This window comes from Colletotrichum karsti (genome assembly GCF_011947395.1).
Source record: "Colletotrichum karsti strain CkLH20 chromosome Unknown Scaffold52, whole genome shotgun sequence".
Taxonomy (NCBI): domain Eukaryota; kingdom Fungi; phylum Ascomycota; class Sordariomycetes; order Glomerellales; family Glomerellaceae; genus Colletotrichum; species Colletotrichum karsti.
The window spans coordinates 355947-371396 of NW_024065952.1; the positions used below are offsets into that span (position 1 = coordinate 355947).

General features: G+C 55.3%; 7 protein-coding genes across 7 annotated transcripts; 4 read left to right on the plus strand and 3 right to left on the minus strand.

Annotated features, from left to right (window-relative positions):
- Positions 1–785: 785 nt before the first annotated feature.
- Positions 786–1245, plus strand: CkaCkLH20_11953 (cytochrome c oxidase-assembly factor cox23; the record flags this gene model as incomplete). Its single annotated transcript, XM_038894667.1, has 4 exons — positions 786–868; positions 927–1034; positions 1115–1142; positions 1198–1245. 4 exons carry the CDS (start codon positions 786–788, stop codon positions 1243–1245), a joined length of 267 nt encoding a protein of 88 aa, XP_038740108.1.
- Positions 1246–1910: 665 nt separating this feature from the next.
- Positions 1911–5263, plus strand: CkaCkLH20_11954 (N-acetyltransferase B complex non catalytic subunit; the record flags this gene model as incomplete). The annotated part of the gene is made up of 8 exons (XM_038894668.1): positions 1911–2045; positions 2104–2388; positions 2443–2523; positions 2576–2665; positions 2716–3071; positions 3126–4255; positions 4309–4427; positions 4478–5263. 8 exons carry the CDS (start codon positions 1911–1913, stop codon positions 5261–5263), a joined length of 2982 nt encoding a protein of 993 aa, XP_038740109.1.
- A 333-nt stretch (positions 5264–5596) lies between these two features.
- Positions 5597–6296, minus strand: CkaCkLH20_11955 (uncharacterized protein; the record flags this gene model as incomplete). Its single annotated transcript, XM_038894669.1, has 3 exons — positions 5597–5898; positions 5960–6098; positions 6159–6296. 3 exons carry the CDS (start codon positions 6294–6296, stop codon positions 5597–5599), a joined length of 579 nt encoding a protein of 192 aa, XP_038740110.1.
- Positions 6297–6703: 407 nt separating this feature from the next.
- CkaCkLH20_11956 (prenyltransferase and squalene oxidase) lies at positions 6704–8096 on the plus strand (the record flags this gene model as incomplete). The annotated part of the gene is made up of 3 exons (XM_038894670.1): positions 6704–7409; positions 7463–7782; positions 7836–8096. The coding sequence occupies 3 exons, from the start codon at positions 6704–6706 to the stop codon at positions 8094–8096; spliced, it is 1287 nt and encodes a 428-aa protein (XP_038740111.1).
- A 304-nt stretch (positions 8097–8400) lies between these two features.
- CkaCkLH20_11957 (serine threonine protein kinase) lies at positions 8401–11655 on the minus strand (the record flags this gene model as incomplete). The annotated part of the gene is made up of 7 exons (XM_038894671.1): positions 8401–9575; positions 9702–10739; positions 10796–10943; positions 11003–11120; positions 11182–11210; positions 11342–11397; positions 11460–11655. The coding sequence occupies 7 exons, from the start codon at positions 11653–11655 to the stop codon at positions 8401–8403; spliced, it is 2760 nt and encodes a 919-aa protein (XP_038740112.1).
- A 1057-nt stretch (positions 11656–12712) lies between these two features.
- Positions 12713–14054, plus strand: CkaCkLH20_11958 (uncharacterized protein; the record flags this gene model as incomplete). Its single annotated transcript, XM_038894672.1, has 2 exons — positions 12713–13796; positions 13870–14054. 2 exons carry the CDS (start codon positions 12713–12715, stop codon positions 14052–14054), a joined length of 1269 nt encoding a protein of 422 aa, XP_038740113.1.
- Positions 14055–14177: 123 nt separating this feature from the next.
- Positions 14178–15350, minus strand: CkaCkLH20_11959 (S-methyl-5-thioribose-1-phosphate isomerase; the record flags this gene model as incomplete). Its single annotated transcript, XM_038894673.1, has 1 exon — positions 14178–15350. One exon carries the CDS (start codon positions 15348–15350, stop codon positions 14178–14180), a length of 1173 nt encoding a protein of 390 aa, XP_038740114.1.
- Between the last annotated feature and the right edge of the window lie 100 nt (positions 15351–15450).

Sequence of the window (15450 nt, forward strand, 5' to 3'; positions counted from 1 at the left end):
TGAGACACAGGGGAACATGACAGCGCTTCACGAATCGAATGTGCCAGATTAGCGATGGTTGGGGCACTTGAAAAGCAACATTGTCTTTCTCTTACAGACGCTCTCCACTGTTCGGAGCTTGGCGCCGACTTGCCGTGCCAAGCAAAAGGGACCAGGAATGGCGGGGAGTCTGGAATCGATCGGTCTTGGGCAGTGAAGACAATAAGAGTTAGTTGTGGAGACTGGAAGTTGAAAAAGAGTTGGAATGCGGTTCGATTAAACACCTTGTAAAAGAGGGGATCCTACATCCATATTGCCCTTTTACCTTAATTGTAAAGTTATAACTTTGTGAGAAAGTTTATTGTCCATAAAGTGCCAGTTTGTCGGCAAAATCGGCCAGGTCGGCACCTGTAGCCGGATTTCTTACTGTTGCTGCTGAGTTTGCGCTGTAGCGATCATATTGGTGGATCTTAAGGAGCTTGTGTCCACCGTGCAGTCTGTCGGGTTCGCTCGCTTGGCTGTGCGGGGACGGGAGGATTTCCGTCGCATTTTTCTTCGGTTTTTGGAGAAAGCAGAGGCACTGAGATGGTCTTTGTCAGCAATAGCTCTTATCTTATCGCAGAAAGGTCCGTGCTCTCCAACCGTGACGTCCTCGCGTCAACCGATCAACTTTTGCCGTCGCAAGTGAAGTCACGATACGAATAACGACGAAGACGACGACAACGAACACCTCGGCATTGGCCCGACAAACTCGACCGCCTCGTCTACCCAAGCCCGTACCCTCTAGTCCCGAATCACTGCCGGCAATGTCGTCCTCCGACGAACCCTCCAAGGCCGTGGTCGAGAAAGTCGACCAATCTTTTAAGGAGAGCAGTCGCAAGTTCGATGCGTACGTCATATCCTGCACACATTTCAGCCCGCTCACAGGCCATTGACACCGAGAACAGTAAGGATAAGAGCGAGTACTACGACCCTTGCCAAGAATTTGCGCAAAAGAGCATCAAATGTCTGCACCGCAACGGTGGTGACAGATCCATGTGCGGCGACTACTTCCAGTAGGGCCTTCCCTCCCTGCTTTGTTTTCGGCACATAATCTGCAACTACGATAACGTTCGAGATGCTGACGGCGCTGCAGAGCCTACAGAGACTGCAAGAAGGCATGGGTTCGTGTGCTCTATCACTCCGACTGCCCCGAAAACGACACTGACACTCCAATAGTTTGACAAGAAGAAGGAAGAGCGCAAGAAGAATGGCGCCTGGTTTTGACGGAACAACTTCGAAAAAACAAACCTCACATTCCGAACAATCTAGAACAACAATCAGCCCGTCACGGCCGGGAGCCTGCTGCGCTGAAGAAATCGAGCAGAAGGATGGGACACTGTACAATTTGTAAAACATATACACGAGAGATGGACTACTGATGTTGTATGATTAAGAACGCCGCTTTGGGAGATCATTCTACTCACAGGAGCAAAACGACGAGAGGGGTCGTTAAGACGCAGTCGAGTGTGGGCGCGGATTACCCCGCGATCATCGTCTTTGGTCGGACGACCACCAAAGAGCTTATGGGTATGGAACTTCAGCGATGCATGCGAATCTGCGATTAAATATCTGTCGCAGCAGTTACCGTCATGACTTGAAAAGGTTAGAACCTAGACCAAGAGCCATGGAAAGTCAGTCCAGTGCACTCGAGGTCCCGTTCCGCCCGTCGTGATTTCCGTCGATACACCGGACCGGGACCCCGATGTCCGGCCGGGACGGGGACGGGAGCCTGACGGGGGCGATCGGAGAATCGGTTGATCATAAATCCGAAGGGCCAATCACATCCCAGCGTGCATCCCACATTGCTTGCCTTAGCTTCCGCTGCACCTTCAGTGCACAGTGCCCCTCCAAAGCCAATCCTGCCCCGCCATCCGATCAGAAGCATCACCATGTCCTGGAATCGGCCTCAGCTGAAGAGCGGCGTCGATCTGCAGCTGCAGACCGCCTTCAACGACGGACAATGGGCCAACGTCATCCGCCTTGCTGAAAAGCGATTCAAGACTTTTAATGATCCTTACTATGAGGTTTGACTCTGTCCCTCACCGCCCATATGACTGAAACGACATCTAACCACTCACGCAGGTCGTCAAAATCGTCGCTGAGAGCCATCTGGAGTCGCCCGTGGAGAAGGTCTCACCATTGATCGCCGTTCAGAAGCTCGTAAAGGATGCATCCGCCGTCAGAGACGCAGACTCTCTCGAACTTTTGGAGTGGGCTTCGGAGGGGTTTGTTGATGATCAGAGCTTCTCCGAAACCTTTGGACCCCTGAAGTTGCGTTATGTCAAGGCGTTCCCCAAGGACAAGAATGGCGGCACGAGATGTCTGGAGTCTTGCTTGTTGCACTGGGACCTAGTCAGCGCACAGCAAGTGAGTCCTCTTGGTTTCCCACCAAGATGAGCATGTGTTAATGCTCGTAAACAGATCGCGGCTGTTCTAGACAAGTCCTTCCCCGGAGAGCGCAGCTTCTTATTCTGGAATATTGCCGTCACGCATCTGCTTGCGGTAGGTTTCTCCAGCACTTGGAGAGTAGGCGGCATCTCTGACTTCCCAACAGACGAGTGACCAATGCCCAGCGGGCAAGAAGCAGCTGTATGGCATGTTGGCACTGAAGCAAATGCAGCGCGCGGCGCAATTTGCGGAGCAGGTGAGGGGTCTGCCAGTACTCGTCTGCCAAGTATCTTACCGTTTCAACAGCACAGTGGCGCGGACAAGAACGGTGATGTTCCGGACCGAGCGATCAAGACGGAGGAGGAGATCCTGCTGTTCTACCGCATCTTGGAGGCCCACGCCTCAGATGCTGAGTGGGATAGCGCTCTCAAAGGACCGACATTAAGCCCTGTCTTCCAGTTCAAGGCCGGTCGGAAGGACTTGTTTCTGCAATGCATCGACGTATTCGAGCGCAAAGAGAAGTGGAGGACGGTTTACGACCTTTGCAAAGAGTGCCTATCTGTGACAGACGAGAAGGGTCAGCTGAATCTCTTGGCGTGCGACTGGGCTGTGTGGAAAAAGTTTTTAAACGCCGCTGGTCGCATAGGAGAATCTGCTCAAGAGTAAGTGAATCATCGATCCCATGCATGGGAGATGTCGCTAATCATTGCCCGCAGAATCTCTGAGGAGGTCAAGTCTCTCATCAACCGCTTCCTAGAACAGGAAAACGTCCGTTCTATCTACAAGCGAAACATCTACCTGGCCAGAGTGGAGGCTGCTTTCCAGTTCGCTCAGCTGAACAAGTCATCTGATGCAAAATCGAATGAGTTTCAAGAGCTCTGTCGATATATCGACATTGAGTGCGCGTCGCCTGCTTGCTTCGACGACGTCAAAGGTTTTGCCGAGCGCCTTCCACCTCAAGAAATCAAGGAGCTCGCATATGAGTACGTCCCTCGGCTGGCAAAGGAGTCCGAAGATGCCTCGAGGTCAGCATCAGTAAAGGCCTTGGCTTTCAAGCTGCAGTACCTGGGTCTTTCGTCACGGAAAACTGTCGTCCGCGTCCAAAACGAAGATCCCAAGAAGCCAAGCAACTGGAAGTGCATTGTCTGCACTGACCCCAACAAATCAAACATCTGCATCACCTGTTTGAAGAGCGTGCTCGAGGCAACTTTGACCTTATATTCCACTCTCATCAACTCCTTCGACATTAGCCCGACGCTCGATTGTATACCGGAGCTTGCCATACTGGCATCTACATGCCTCGTCAGACTGAGCGGTCTGCATGAGCGGGGCATTGATAACCCAACATCTCCGTCCAAGAGCAGCCGACACGATCGGTTGCTCCAGGCCGCTCTCGTTATCGAGGACCAACTCACGAGAACCCCCAAGCACACCCGTCTCACTCTTATCCTTGTCCGCATCTATCTCGTGCTGGGTTGCGCATCCCGTGCCAGAGAGGTGTGGGATACGGCGGATGTGAAGCGAACGATTATTGATTCTCTCGGCCCTTACTTCTTCGATCGCCTGTCCACCATTGCTCCCGCGCTGGTGCTACCGCCGAACAGCCCACACAAGGCCCTAATGCAAGGCCTGAAGGCACACTACCAAACATCCCTCAAGCTCCGGATGCCACGAAGACTGGCTGACGCCTTTGATTCCGAGAGCTATACCGCTATTCTGGACATCCCGAGCTACATCGACCGCCTGAGGAAGAGCTGCACGCTTGTCATGGGTTACGTGGAAGAATCGAGAGCTGGTCGTGCTCTGGACGTCGACAGCGACCCTGTATTCGATGAGCCAGCAGTCGGTAAGGAAGCCTCCGTGGACCCGCGCTTTTCTAATAATAACACGAGCATGCAGAAGAGATTGTTGACGACACTGTGCTGAGCGAAATGATCGACTACGGATCTGTACCCAACTTGGAGGCAACAACAAGTCGGCCCATCTACGACGTCTTGCGTCTTGGTCCGGATCCATCGGTATGTAGTCCCTTTCCTGGAAATGACGTCGCGCTTACATCCGTGCAAAGAACGTACGCTCCCATCTGGCTCTCAGCGCAGAGACGTTTTTCGACCTCTTGTCGTACAGGCCCCCATCTTCATACAAGGTTGCCAACGTCGCACAAACGACTGCAGCCGAGCAGACATTCACCCTCGAGTCCCTTCAACGTCTGAACACCTCCATGAGCAGATTCCTTCACGCCAGAGGAAAGCACCTCACTCAGCATGAGGAGATGTACTACGACATTATCTCCCTTCTTACCGCACTGGTCCCTCTCGCCGTGACGGCCAGCCGAAGCCCTCCACCCCCAGAGCTCGTTTCGAGCATTGTCGCAGCTATCAAGTCCGGTCTCGAGGTTCTTCGTGCACAATCGCTGTCGACGTCCCCTGAGACGGAAGAGTCCAAGGTGCTGCTGATGCTTGGCTCTCTGCATGGCCTCTCGGTGCTACGTGATGCCGCCGCCGCCGTGAAGCTGGCCATGTCCCACATCGTCGCTTTTAATGAGCGCGAGAAGGAACGTGACCGCTCGGGCCAGAGTAACATCCCCAAAGATATCATGGTGCAGGTGAAGGCCTTGGAGGCTGCCGCCGCGACGGCCATGACGGAGGGCAAGGCACGCGTTTTGCTTCTGAAAAAGGAGAGCGACACCTTCAATGCTCGTCTGGGCAAGTGGACATTCGAGGCAGAGGTGGAGGACAAGCTGGCGAAGCAGATCCGCGAGGTCGCCGGATCCCACGTTGGCGTTTGGACGCAGCGGGTCGCCGACAGCTGGCGGACGAATGTGAAGGGCTGGGAGTTGGTACAGTGGCAGTAGGCGCCTTGGAGCCCGATCCAATGCTTTTGCGAGAATCACATGTCGTCTGGAAGCAGAGACGCGGAAACCATACCCCCTTCCTTGTAGATCGAGTGCGGTAGTCTGTCACAAAAAGGCACGGAGTTCAAAAAAAGAAGACAAAGATTTGTCATGCTACCCATTCCTTTTCTCACCATGACACGCCTGCTGGGTATACGGCTCCCAAGATGCCAGTCGTCCAATAACTCCACAGATGCAGCGAGGACAACTTGTCCTCTCGACTTTGGGCTTCTAGGCCCCTCGTAGTGCTTCGCGCGTGTGACCCTGACCTTATGATATGGCTTTTTCCTCAACCTACTGCGCGCCTGGGTGTTTCTCCTGTCTCTTGATGCGCTGCTTCGCAATCTCCTCCTGCTCTTCGCGAAGGGTGATCCACACCCAGAACCAGCTTACCATCTCGAGGAAGGCAAACGTGAGGAACACGCGATTCTTGAGGCCGTCGCCACCCCAGGTAGAGGGAGTGTAGTTCGGGTTCTTCGCGTGGGCCGAGGGGTGGGCGAAACGGCCGCCGCGAGAGCCGCCGTACAGCGGGGAGGAGGGGCCGAAGACGAAGGTGTAGATGACGAGCATGAGGGACATGAACAGGCGTGCAGGAGCTGTTTACCGTTAGTAAGGGTTTCTTTCTGTGTCTGGGCGTAGGTAGGAATCTGGACTTACCCTGCGTTCCCCAGTGGTAGTCAACCCAGACTTCTTCGGGCATGCTGAGGGTGACGAGATCGCTGAATCCCAACATCCCAAGGACGGCGGCGAGGAAGGCGAGGGCAGGGGATTTGTTTTCGAAGCTTCGTGCATGGGGCTGCCGAGTAGAAGAGTCAGTGACTGTCACTGCCATTACCAAAGGCAGCTCGAGACTTACCATGCCCATGGCCTCGCCTAGTACATAGACCAGAGCCTGGTCGGCGATTGCCGCCGGGTTCGTGAGGAAAAAGAAGGCGAGGGTGACATGGAAGAGGGAAAGCGAGGTGATGATTGTCCTTGCTGAGATGAGCGCCATCTTGTCTTGTTGTTTGCGCTGGGTTGATCCAGCGTCTTCTCAAGAGAATGGAGTTGCGACAAGAAGAAGGCAGTCAGGGGGGCGCTGTCGCCGTCGCGGTGGACAAAATGTTGGTCAAACGACACACCCGAAAGATCCGTCACATGCCTTATCGTGGTGGATGGCTTATCGAATTGCAGCTTCTCATTCGTCCATGAACTTGGATTAGGGGTAAACTTCAGCAATCTTTCAGCGGCGGGCTGTACCCTGCTAGCGCCCGAAGCTGCGAGCTCAGCTCTGAGCTGAGTGGGGGTGGGGTTCTGTCCCGGCATCTTTCTGTGTTCTGGGAACTGTGGATGGGAATGTCGCGTTCGCCAAACATCTGCCTCTCGAACCACCTCGACCTTGCTTGAATCGCGTCGGTCAAGATGACAGCCGAAACCTCCGTACCGCTCGAGAAAGAGCGCCATATCAAGTACTGGCAGCGGTGCCACAAGACGTTCCTCCCGCACCAGTACACGAGCCACGACAGCACGCGCATGGCCCTGAGCTTCTTCATCATCGCCGCCCTCGACATCCTCTCACCGTCCTCCCCCTCCTCAGCGCACCTCCTCACCACCGCCGATCGAACGAATGCCCGAAACTTCGTCCTCAATCTTCAACACCCCGACGGCGGTTTCTGCGGTTCCGCCACCCACGCCCTGCCGAAGGACCTGTACGCTGGATGGGATTTCGAAAAGGGCGTGCTCAAGGCGCGGCACTCGAGCTCCGCCAATGTCGCGGCTACGTACTTTGCGCTTCTCATCTTGGCCATGGTCGCTGACGGGTCGGAGGGTGCCAAAACTGCGTTCGCGGGCGTCGACAGGGTGAAGACGCTGCGCTGGTTGAAGAGGTTACAGAGGTCCGAGGGCAGCTTTGGCGAGTTGGTGATGGATGACGGACAGATCGAGGGCGGGAGGGACATGCGCCTTTGCTATCTCGCCGCCGCGATACGGTGGATGCTGAGAGGAGACATACGAGAGGGGGACCCGGATTGGGTGGAGGATATCGACGTCGAGGGGTTGGTTGGGCATATTCGTCGAGGACAAACGTATGATGGTGGACTTGCTGAGAGCTCGCAACTGGAGTCTCATGGTATGTGCTATCTCGGCGAGCACGTTGGACGGGAGCTGACTCGGATCGCGCAGCTGGCTACGCGTACTGTGCGGTAAGCGCACTTTACCTGCTCGACAGACCGTCATCGCAGGGGCCATCCCCGTACCGCAGCGCAGCCGTCGAAAGAGGCATCGTGGATGTGCCGCTGCTGGTCAAGTTCCTCGCATATCGCCAGTTCGAGTACTTGGAGAGGGACGAGGAATCAGACGACCCCGACACGGCCAACTTTCTCCTACCGGAGACGCTGGGTCAGCTGTCGATAGACGACAACATGCGCTTCGTAGGGTTCAACGGACGGTGTAACAAGGTCGCGGATACGTGCTATTGTTGGTGGGTGGGCGGAACATTACAGGTACGAGCTCAAGCTATTCTCGACGAGTAAAGGGTGTGAGCTGACAAGTGTAGATGCTGGGCCACGTTGATCTCATCGATGACTTGCCTTCCCGGCGTTTCCTGATGAGTAAGACGCAACACCTAATCGGTGGATTCTCCAAGTACCCCGGAGGACCACCCGATATCTACCACGGCTACCTCGGGCTGGCGGCGCTGGCGACCATGGGAGATTCGACTTTGAAACCGTTTGATGCTTCGTTGTGCGCAACTAATGAGACTGTTGACAAGATTGCGATTGCAAGAAAGAGCCTTATGGATTCAAGGCATCCATAAAGGGGCGGTGGGCTAACACTCCATTAACACTGATGAATCGGCAGCGACGATTAGAAAGAAATGCGGCGTGGGCTTGAATCTTTTTCCATTGCAAAATCATCAGCGCCTTCTGTTTAGTACAAGGTATCCTCTAAGTATGGTACATGGCGCCGAAGGGGAAATATACAGAAAACAGCAATAAGAGAGCTTTTGCCTCGGCTCGTTCCATTTGAGCCTGTATAGTGAAGAGTCGCAAGAAACATAATTCCAGACTGGTATTTTTCAAAAGTACGCTTGAGAAGTTTAATCAGTGATAAGTAATCGTTCATGTCGAAGTCGGCGGAGCGACAGCCTTGGGTGTGACGGGGGGATCGTCATCGGCAGTCGCCTTTGGTTGTTTGGGTGGGATTTCAGCCGGCGTCTCGCCTTCCTCGAAGATTTGCTCTTCGATGCGCTCTCCAGGACCGCCGACGACGGGGCTGAAAGCGTCCACCTCTTCTACTTCTTCTTCCGCCCCATCATTTTCCTCTTCCTCTTGAATGGTGACCTCCCCGGACCTACGTCCGACACCGGAAGCGCTCGCGCTCCTGGAATGGCTTGAACTAGTGCTCCTCGTGGCACTGCCGCCTGCGTTACCTCCACCAAAGGCCAACATGGGGCCTTTGAAAATGTTTCGCTTCCGCTTAGCGAACATAATCCCTCCTCCTTGGGCAAACGGGTTAGGTGAGCCCGGGGCTTGCATTCCCGCAGATGCCGAAGGCATGCCTTCATTGAACAATGCGAGGGGAGCCGGAGGGCCTGGTCCACGCACAAGGCGGATGTTGGATGGAAACGCTGAGGAGGTCGGGGTGGCGGGCAGAACCTTGACGGAAGAATGGTGAGGCGACTGTCCACGTCCAAGTGTGTTCTTCGTCGACACGGAGCCATTTGAGCTTGTGGAAGAGGCCTTGGAATGGGAGTGATGATGGTGAGGCATCGAACGTATGGATGACACCGACGAAGAAGTCGACTTGCGGCCCCGCAGTCCTGCCGAGGAGCGCCGCATAGTAGTCCGAGGCGTCATGGGAGACGGGGAAAGAGATTGTCGCTTGTACGAAGTCGCAATCCGGGAGGGCATGTGCCCGGGTGTAATAGTGCTTGTCGACGCTGGGCTGCTGCCGAAGCCTGCGTATCCACCTTGACCAGGCGATGTCTTATTCGCGTGGCCGTTGGCCACGACGCCACGAGGAAGCCCAGCCTTCGCTTGTATCACGGCGCCGTCGGTTGTCGGATGCCTACTCGTCTGAGGCCGCGGGCTAGTGTCCTTAGAATGCTTGCTGCTGCTTCCGCCTGTGCCGCCGTTCTTGTCGACTAGGTTCGGCGTCGAGTGGCTCCCTCGCTTGTTCGCGTGCCTGCCCCTGCGGGTATTTTCGAAGAACCAGTGTGTCCAGTTCTTCCAGTGGGCAATGATGGCTTGCGAGGGCTTCTTGCGCACTTTTTGTTGCTGTTCAGGGGGTCGCTCTGGCGTTCCGTTAGCCGCCAAAGCTTCCGAAGTGGTCACCAGGTGAAGGGTCGAACCCCGCGATCTCGCGCTCCGAATAACACCCTCCTTAGGGGGTGGTACCGGGCGACGGTTTCTAGACGTACTCGCAGATCGGATCGAGTCCTTGTCGATCGGAGGTGGGGCTTCCTCCGGGTTTGGGCTTCCATTTTCCTTGATGTGTTCTGGGAGGCCTGGCAGATCTCCAAAATCAGAGTAATGAGCGCTCCTCCTCTCTGAACGGCCTCTTGTTCTCGGCGTTACCGGCGCGTCTTCGAGTCTGATGAAACGGTTTGTCAGTCCACCATCCTCGTCGACCTCCTGGAGGACTGGCGCGATCCGCTCAAGCCTGCTGGAGGCGGCGGACAAACGACGCAAGCTCCTGTTCTCCGCCTCTCTCTCGCGGCGTTTCCTTTCTCTCCGGCGAACCTTTCGCTCTTCCTTCTCGATGAGCAGGGTCCACCAGCCAGCCAAAGCGTCGCATCGCTGCGCGAGAACACTCTCGATAACCTGGTCGATGTCGACGCCCGCGCTCCGCATGCGCTGCAAAGTTTCCTTCTCCAGCATCGTCGCAAATGGCGGTGGCCGTTGTAGCTTGAGTATGGCATGTTGCGCTGGGGCATGTTCGGCGAGGAAGGGGTTCGAGAGGATTTCTGGGAGCGAGGGTCTGAGCAGGGGCCGTTTGGACAGCAGCGACTTGATCAACGGTATGGCGGCCAGGGGTAGGTGCTCGGGGAACTTGGGTTCTTCGCTGAGAATTTTCGTCCGTGTAACGTTGTCGTCGTCATCGTCAAAGGGGAGCTCGCCACACAGCAAAGCGTAGAGAATGACGCCCAAACTCCATACGTCAACCTTTTCGCCTGCGTACTTCTCTCCTTTGAGCATCTCGGGTGCGGAATAGCATATCGTGCCACAAAACGTCTGCAAGTGATTCGACTTGCCCTCATATTCTCTCGTAAAGCCGAAGTCGACAAGCTTGACGTTTTCATGTTTGTCAAATAGGATGTTCTCGAGTTTCAAATCGCGATGGACACATGACTGCTGGTGTACGTAGGCGACGGCACCAACAAGCTGGGCAAAGATCTTTTGGACCTTATGGACGGGCAGCGGTCCATGTTCGAGGAGGTAGTTGTAGAGCTCATCTCCTAGATGTCTGTCGTCAGAAATAGGTGACAAAAAGCGGAACAGCGATTGGGCTTACCGGCGCAGTATTCCAAAACCAACCAGACCAGATTTTCTGTGACAATAACCTCGTACAGTCGGGCGATGTGCGGATGGACAAATTGTCGGTGGTGGTGGATTTCCCGGGCCAGGTTCGAGTCGCCTTTGTTCGCGGACTTGAGAACGACCTGAGTAGACCAATGTTAGCGGCGACGTTGAAGGTTGTCGTCGTGGTGATGCCTCTCACCTTTGAGCCGTTTGTGAGCTTGTGGGTGGCCAAGTAAACCTTCCCGAAGGAGCCCTTTCCAATCAGACGACCGAGGGTGTAGTTGCCGACAGAGCTAAGGTCCTTGTTGGAAAACTCGCTGGGGGAAAGCATGGGCGTTAGTCTCTGGTAGAATCATGGCGACTGAGGTAGCAACCTACTCGAGAAGTTCCTGGTACGAGCGAGCAAGCTGTGGTACTGTCAGCAACGAGAAGGCGAGGGCGCGAGGTAATTGATGGCTTCAGCCAGGAGCGAGCGTGGAGAGCTGGACGGTCGCGATGCGGAGTGACAATGACGGGTATGACGGAGTAGGGAACGCACCTTGGCCTTTCGACCCAGGGCCTCAGCATTTCCTCTATTCGCCTGCATGCCTTCGCCTGGCGATGACTAGCACGTCAAGGCCGACCGAAGCGAAGCTCGGCGTTGTCGGCGGGCTTACTCGAGACAAAAGGACGAGTCGGATTCGGGGTCTGGGTCCGGGCCGCGTGAGGTCGGGTGAGGGTATTCGGGATCAGGAGGAACGTCTCTTCGGCGAGCAGCTGCGCGCAGAGGGTGCCGGCTGCATCTAGGAGGGCGGCGGTGGGATGGATAGCAGTCGGACGGAGAGGCGCGCGCGTGGTTGAGGGCGGTTGCAGGGGTTTAGGGGGAGCAATTGAAGCTGTCGTCGAGTCTGAATCAGGGTCGCCGGGTCGTGTGGGACGTGATGAATGGCTGGGGAGATGGTTGGTGCTATGCTGAATTCACGAACGGGCCCGGTCAAGGCCCAGGACGGGCTGTCAAGTCACCTCGGACTGGCAACCTGGAAGGCGAGGCAAGGCGAGGCGAGCAAGGACCAGGTACAACGTCAGAGGTACCTTACCTTAGGTAAGGCGGCTCAGTTGCAGTGCACCTCATTGCAGTGCTGTACGAATACAGTGGGTGAGCCGCCACTTCCCGCCTGCCAATGCAGTGGAGGACATGGGTTTGCATCCGCTGCTTTAATTACCTACCATGGTACGGATACTTGGCATTCAATCCACTGGAGATATTTCCAATGGAACAATTAATTGTTTGCGTGCCAGCAGATGCACACCTACCGAAACAAAACTTCTGATTCGACGTGTGTAGAGTTTCCTTAGAGCAGTTCGTCGCTAAGCTAGTTGCGTTGTCACAGCCAGTCAACTGCTACTACTGCACCCGGGCTGACCTTGAGCTGAGCTGTCCAGCAAGATCCTCCTGCACATCAGATGCAAACACGACCTGGCAACCTGGCTCGTCCTCAATCTGTGTTACATATCGAGACATCCGTGCAGCCAACTTTCCATATCCATCTCTTGTTGCGAAAGTCAACAGCATGGTTGTTTGTCAGCGAAGATGGAAGCTCGGGTCAGTTCACGAACATGCGGGCATATGGGGGTGGCTTGAGCCTGCCAAGAAACATCCAATGAGGTTGCATCAATCGGACAGGATCCGTGCTTGTGGCTAGAACCAATGACAGAAGCCTGGAATGGAATGACCTCATTGCTTCCCGCACCTCCAGATCCAAACATCGTTTCCGTCCACTGCAACCTTCTTATTCCGACTTCGCTCCGCTTGCAATCATTTTGCTTCTTATCAGAGCTGGTGGTACTCGCTTGCCCGCCAGTCATTGGAGGCTCAACACCACACTGATCGCCAATTGACTGCCACCAACGTCAATCGCCAGCAAAAGCCATGCGCATCTCTTACCTCGGGGCCATTGGCGCCCTGCTCCGCCTGGCTGCCGCTTCCCGCATTCAGCAACCTCTCGGCGCCGAGTCTTCTCCGCTGACGACTCACGGCCCGGCTGCCGGAACCTCCTCCAGCTCTAATGTGAACTCCGACGCACCCACTTGGCGCCACGATCTCCTGTCGTTGCACCGCTCTCTTATTGAGATCCCCTCGATTTCCGGCCACGAGAGTGAAGCTGGCAGGTTCCTGGTCGATTACTTGACTGGCCGCGGCTACGTTTCTCATCTCCAGTTTCTGCCTCCCCGCGATAACGACACGAATGAGACCCCGCGCTTCAATGTCCTGGCCTGGAAGACGGCACAGCGCCAGCCCAAGCCTCGTGTCGTCGTCACCTCTCACTACGACGTCGTGCCGCCTCATATTCCCTACGGCATTTCCGATGACAAAATCACTCCCGATACTCGTATCAGCGGTCGGGGAAGCGTAGATGCCAAGGCGAGCGTTGCTGCTCAAATCATCGCCCTCGAGGATCTCTTCAGCCAGGACAAGGTCAAGGAAGAAGATGTCATGCTCGTCTTTGTCGTAGGCGAAGAGGATACCGGCGACGGCATGCGATTCTTTTCCGACTCGCTGCACGAGGTTGATCCCCCGCTTCAATTTGAGTCGGTCATCTTCGGAGAGCCAACAGAGAACAAGCTCGCCTGCGGTCACAAGGGCGGCCTCTTTTGCGACATCAAGGCCAAGGGCATCGCCGGTCACTCAGGCTACCCTTGGCTGGGTAAATCAGCCAACGAGATCATGGTCAAGGCACTGGCCAAAATCATCTCGACCGACCTCGGAAGCAATGAGAAGTGGGGAAACACCACCGTCAACGTTGGTCAGATCGTCGGCGGCGTTGCCCAGAACGTCATCCCCGAGGCCTCTCTCGCTCGTATCGCTGTGCGCGTTGCCATTGGCCCTCAAGCCGATGGCGGCAATATCGTCAAGGGAAGAATCCAGAAGATTCTCGACGACACAGATGCTGAGGATTTGGAGATGACTTGCACACATGGCTATGGTGTGGTGGAAGCCAACTGTGATGTTGAGGGTGAGTGAGACCAAAAGGGCTACCTATTTCCTGCGCCGCCCGATGTAGGGTATTTTACTGACACCAGCTTCAGGCTTCGAGACGCTCGTCGCCAACTACGGCACCGATATTCCGAACTTGAAGGGGTCGCACACGCCCTATCTCTACGGGCCTGGCACAATCTTGGTTGCTCATGGCCGTAACGAGAACCTGACCGTTGCTGATCTCGAGGAGGCTGTGACAGGCTTTCAGAAGCTTATCCTGCATGCCCTCAAGTAATCTGCCTTTGATTGTTCAGCGCATGGGCGTTTATGTATTCATTATGGCATCAGACTTTCTATACACATACCCTCCCGCGCGCAGTGATTTGAAGCCTACGTCTTCATCGTCATGAATCGTTACTCAGGAGGACGAATGGTCAACAACCTGCGCCCACCTCTCCGGCACAATATGCCGGAAATCAAACTGTCCCTCGCTGTTCTTGACCACAGCCCCCTTTTCTGTAACGATGGCATCAATCAGATCGTGAGGTGTCACATCGAACGCCGGGTTCCACACGTTGATACGCTGATCAGCCGTCGCTACGCGGGCTGTTTGCGCAGTGTCGACTCTGCCGTCAGCCTGGACAACGGCACCGGAAATCTGCGTCAGTTCCTCCCTCTTGCGCTCCTCAATCTTGATGCCGTCACCGGTCACCGTCTCCAAGTCAATGGTGGTGGTCGGCGCCGCGACAATGAACTTGACGCCGTGAAACTTGGCCAAGATAGCCAGCTGGTAAGTGCCGATCTTGTTGGCAGTATCACCGTTGCGAACGACGCGGTCGGCGCCGACAATGACAGCAGCGATGTTTGACTTTTCCTTATGCAGCTTGAACAGCGCCGCAGCCATGGAGTCGGTGACCAAAGTGCTGGGAATCTTCTCGTAGACCAGCTCGAAGGCGGTGAGTCTGCTGCCCTGGTTGTAGGGTCTCGTTTCGGTGCAATAGGCGTGCTGGAGGAGGTCGTTGGAGAAGAGGGTCCTGATGATGCCAAGGGCGGTTCCGTGACCGGAAGTCGCCAGAGATCCGGTGTTGCAGTGGGTGAGAACGGAAATCTTGGATTGGGGAGACGCATTCGCAACATCCTTCAGCCACTGAGCACCGTGGCCACCGATGGACAGGTTGGTTTGAAGGTCCTTCTGAAGGATGTTCTCGGCCTCCTCGATGTAAGCTGCGATAATGCTCTTGCCATCTTCCTGGGGCGCATTGCGAATGCGGGTCTTGAGCTGGTTGATTGCGTTGGTAAGGTCAACAGCAGTAGGTCTGCTCTCCTTGAGATAGTCCAGGCGGGAGTCGATGTATGAAATCGTATCTTGCGCGGAGGTAGCAGTGCAGCTTCCATTGTGAAGCTCGACGGCGAGAGCGAGAGCAGCAACAATGGCGATGGCGGGGGCACCGCGAACTCTCATCGCCTTGATGCAGTCGAAGGCCTCCTCGCTTGTCGCAACCTCATCGTAGTGGAATTCGTGGGGTAGCTTGAGTTGGTCGAGAACCTCGAGGTGACCCCGAGTATACTTGACAGCTTGCAGACCGGACATGATGAATAGATCGAAAGACTAAGAATGCTTGCTGGAAATGCAAGAAGAGGGTATCACGAGAAACGACAATGCAGAGAAGCAGGCGCAAACTCAAGCTTTC